This window comes from Urtica dioica, chromosome 4 (assembly GCF_054948205.1).
Source record: "Urtica dioica subsp. dioica isolate 48M chromosome 4, U.dioica_male_clone48M_v1_H2, whole genome shotgun sequence".
NCBI lineage: Eukaryota > Viridiplantae > Streptophyta > Magnoliopsida > Rosales > Urticaceae > Urtica > Urtica dioica.
The window spans coordinates 11538775-11543194 of NC_142759.1; the positions used below are offsets into that span (position 1 = coordinate 11538775).

Genomic DNA, 4420 nt, shown 5'->3' on the forward strand with positions numbered 1-4420 from the left:
GATAACCACAAATAAATTAAAATAAGAAATCCCCAATGATTTTTGAACTGATTAGTGAACACTTTTGATTTTGTTATTGGAACAAGTTCGTTGCAGAGGTGATTTTATTCTTCAAAAAAATAAAGTGTTCTTTTTTTCTTTTCTTTTTCTTTTTTCACTGTCAATCTAAAAACTGAAAGACTTGTAGATACACTAAAACAAAAACATCTCTTTTGTGAATTTTCTAAAAAAGAGACAACTAAGAGAGAATATTTTATTATTCGACCCCACCGGAAAAGACAAACTACTTGGCCGGGGGACCAATGGCATGGCTGTAATGTTGTCGGAGCCGAGAGTCCGTGTGCTTATAATGCACCCCAACTAAATGCCATTTCAGAATTATTGACAGAACAAGATCAAACTTGATAAGACTAACCAACTTAGCTTGACGACTCTTTCAAGTCTCCTCTTGAGTGACCAAATAGGGGACCAAAAAAGAAAGATGTGCATAGTGTGTTGGGCTAGCTTAAGACCGAAATGAATGAGACCAATCTATCTTCATCTGCTAGTTTTTAATAGCAAAAAAAAAATTCATGAATAAATAAATAAAATAATTTGCTTTTACATCAACGGTAGTAAACACAAAAGGATTCTAAGTCTTATTGAACACCACATTCAATATGAACAAAGTTAACTATATTCCCACTCGGCTAATACACATATGGTCAAAATTGGGTCTTCTCTAGTGAAAACATGTATAGTATACCTCCATAGCAAAATTGAATGAGTGCTCATCATGTAACAACCATTTTCAACTCCTTTTCTTTGTGAACCCTAAAAAGGAAAAATACAGTCAATAAGTTGGGATTAAAAGAGCCGCAAGAAATAAAGTAAGTCATTGTGGCATAGGTAAATAATATTACCATACCAAGAACTTAAATCATATCCTCCTCCATGGGTACATCTGGAATGTCAAACCTGTCCTCTTCAATACTATTATTGATCACTGTCAGCGGGGAAGGTAGTTTTCAGTCAAGGAAACAATCTATCCAAAAAAAACTTAATCTGACCCATGAACTAGATACTTAAATAAAATCATCCCTAGGCACGCATAACTATTACGATATTTGAAAAATAAAAAAGGAAATTTAAAGATAAAGGATATAGATTGACATAAGGTCATCCTCCTTCTCGCCACGGTTGCGGCTATTATTTAGCTCCCTGCTGATTTCAGGTGTAACCTGTAATAAATATTGCAAAGTTATATCGACAGAGACTATTTTTTATGTTTATTAATAAAAACAAACACTAGCTTAGAAGAATTTTCTCACAAGCATGTGCCTCTGACTTTCAAGAAGCTTTCTCAGGTTCTCTTTATCTTCCTTCCGCAAATCATTCTTGTACCTGCAAGTAATTACACCAAAACCACAAGATGTAAAGAGTATTAGAATTTTCTTTTTGGGCTATTTTTTTTAGAAAAAATGGTATGAAGTAGCCAATTCAAACTATGATTTTTGCAAAATAGCCATAGTTTCATTAGGTATAGCAAAATAGCCAATTGAGAGTACTGCGATTTTTAATCCTGCCTCGATTAATTTTAATCTAGCCTTCATAAAACTTACATTCTGTCTTTATAGTTCATTGGGATTAAATTTAATCCAGCCTAGATTAATTTTACTTTGGCTAGTTTACTTATAGTTGACAAACTATGGCGCTATTTTGCAAAAGTTTAAGTTCTATTTGGCTATATAGCCGCTTGACCCTTTTTTTTAAGAGAATATACTAATCGCCTGTTGATAGGACAGAAGGGCACAAAAAACCAGTACTTTCTAGAGTGACCGGTATTGATAACACGTATTAAGCTTTACTCTCACGTGAACCTAATACATTTTTTTTCTAGAAAGACCAATTCTAGTCCCCATTTGTAGCGCGAAATTGGAAATAACGTACACCAAAGTGTTTGCTAACCTTTGTACAAATGCAAGAAGGGATTGGTGCCATATTACTGGCATAGTCCTCTGATCATCCAAAAATCTCATAAAATGAGCAACAAGAGCGTCAAGTGCCCGATATGGAAGGGCATACTTTTTCTCCAAAAGAAGCTTAATGAAATAACTGCAATGAAAACCTCAATGTTCAGTAGCGTGTAACAAATTCTGTAAAACAAACTAGCAAGCTCAACTCTTTACTACCTCGTTGTGCCACAATACTCCATCTGTGCAAGCTTCAACAATGCAACACTGAGAATTAACATATAATTGGTCAACATTCATCAAGATACAGTGCAAATAAAAGCTAATAGCCATCATCTCTAGGGTAAGAACAAACACATTAGACATATCAGTTATCATGAAAGTCTCCACATTTGACACACGTAATCATAAACATTCTTTTTCCCTTCACTATACTTAGTCTTTTAGTAAAATGAAGGTTATAAATTTAATAGCTTCGTGAGACTAAATACAATCAGCAGCAACACAGGTAAGACTTGTCTACAACTGTCAAAACAAAAATTCAAGATCTCAAACCAACCTTGAATGAAGAATAGGAATTGAAATTTTCTGCAAGATACTTCCGATAATAACAGCTTCCCTCAAATTGCATGTTCCTGACTGGTAGGGAATAGAGGAAAATAAATCAGCTAAATGAAATCGCATCAAATCTGCAACAATACTTCTTGCATTCCGGTACGTGATTTAGTGTGACAGGTTCATCATAAATTACCTCACATAGAGTAAATAAAATTCCCTTGAAGAAAGCAGCAGGTTTGTAGATAGACTTCTTCAAAGCTTGATAGAGAGCAAAATGCAAACGCTTGTTCTTTCGAATATCTTCCCTTACTCGCGGGAGCAAGACGAGTTTGTAAAACCGCTCCGCTTTTTTGACACCCAAATTCGAAGAGAACACCCTCGTAGCTTGATACATAGCATTCGGCGACCAATGCTCCGGCTCCGTCAAGTACAGAACGTCCTCCCAGTTCGACAATGAAGGGATGAACTTAAACCCTTTGGGCATTGAGCCATTCGTGTACTTGCTGAGAAACTTTCCGAGTCTGCACAACATATGACCAAATACTAAAATGACATACAATACATCCAAAACCCCGTTCTAATTCAACTTTTCAAAGGAAAATATCATAACTGTGTCAATTTTCACTGTACCCCTTGTAAAATTGAATAACGGAGTTGTCCATCTTAGGCAAAGGCCGAGCTTCTGGAATTGAAAAAAAATAGGCATTAAGACTTGAGACTGACTAACAAACTCGCACATTAAATGCGACACAAATGAATGTAAATCGAGCTGAACCAGACACGTAATCGAATCAAAAACTTGCCACAAATGATATGGTCAAACCTGAAGAAACTGTTGTGTCTTGCTCTTTAATTTTTGCTACGATCACATCCGCGAGAGTTCGCATCGGAGCCGCGTCCTTTGATAAGAATGACTCCAATATTCTCTCATCCTCTTCATCAATTTCCTGTTAACAATTTAATCGAAGAGTATTTGATCCATATTTTTTTAGCCAACAAAATAAAGCTCGTAAAGAGTCATTTCTGGCTTGTAAAGCATGATTTTTTTTTTTTCTCACAGTGAACACCGACAGAAACATGCGACTATCAAATCGTGATTAAGCTCCAAACACTACACATGATGAAAATCAAAACAGAATTCTGGAAATATACGCCTAATTATTTAGCAGACGATTGAAAAAAAGAAACAAGAACCGATTCGATCGTAGGGATTAGAAGAGACAAAGGAAGGACGAGAACTCACGTCGTAATCGCCGAAAGTACTCTTAGTCTCATCAAAACCGTCAAAGTCGTCGATGTCGTCTTTCTCGTCGTCCTTGTCGACCTCGGAGACGTTCAAGAGCGAGCTGTTAGGGTTCTGAGCCTCGACGGTCTCTTCTTCGATCTCCCTCTGCTGAATCATGGCTTCCTTGAGGATCTTGGAGCTCATACCAGACGATAAAAGCTTCTCCTCCTTCGGAGCCTGTTGCTGCTTCCGTCCTTCTCTGGACTTCGAACGCCTCTTCGAGGAGAGAGACTCATTCTCTTCGGGGAAGAAGGCTTGGGGATTCTGAATTCTCTCTCTCTTCTTCCCCATTGTTGAGCTTGGACCAAACGCTGCGCTCGTTTCTCACTGACTATCTAAAACCCCTTTAGGAACCAGAAATTAAACCCTAGACTTCATTTTTTTATTTACGTCGCTTTCTGATAGTCGTTTTTTCTTTTGGCAAAAAATCCTTCTAATCGTCGTTTGGTTGAACTACGTCCCTGTCGTTTTCTATTGACTACTGCCGTACTCTCTTCATCATCTAAAAGAATGTCACAAGACTCAAACGACAATGTGTTTGATTTCGTTAAAATGTCATGTAACACCTTTCCTTTTATTTAATTTATGATTACAGAGAATGTAAAATCTTTAGAAAAATAATATG

The 4420-nt window shown here is 36.7% G+C and overlaps 1 protein-coding gene across 2 annotated transcripts; it reads right to left on the reverse strand.

The window, feature by feature from the left end:
• Window positions 1–517: 517 nt before the first annotated feature.
• Window positions 518–4172, reverse strand: LOC149400424 (bystin-like protein). 2 transcript variants are annotated; one of them, XM_089613523.1, is made up of 11 exons: window positions 3754–4172; window positions 3334–3457; window positions 3141–3192; window positions 2704–3031; window positions 2512–2591; window positions 2172–2219; window positions 1948–2094; window positions 1311–1383; window positions 1145–1220; window positions 908–1000; window positions 518–813 (listed from the first exon to the last, which is right to left on the reverse strand). In XM_089613523.1, exons 1-10 carry the CDS (start codon window positions 4084–4086, stop codon window positions 915–917), a joined length of 1347 nt encoding a protein of 448 aa, XP_089469649.1. In that variant the 5' UTR covers window positions 4087–4172; the 3' UTR covers window positions 518–813; window positions 908–914. The 2 variants fall into 2 exon arrangements, with proteins under 2 accessions (XP_089469649.1, XP_089469650.1); XM_089613524.1 differs by having other exon boundaries at window positions 903–1000.
• Window positions 4173–4420: the final 248 nt, after the last annotated feature.

Bases quoted from the DNA above. Each gene is read 5' to 3' on its own strand.
- LOC149400424 (XM_089613523.1), bottom strand. From the start codon at position 4,086: ATGGGGAAGAAGAGAGAGAGAATTCAGAATCCCCAAGCCTTCTTCCCC. The intron at 1,384-1,947 runs GTTAGCAAACAC...AATTACTTGCAG, and splicing joins CTTCTTGCATTTGTACAAAG to GTACAAGAATGATTTGCGGA. The intron at 1,001-1,144 runs ATATCCTTTATC...ACTGAAAACTAC, and splicing joins GGATGACCTTATGTCAATCT to CTTCCCCGCTGACAGTGATC.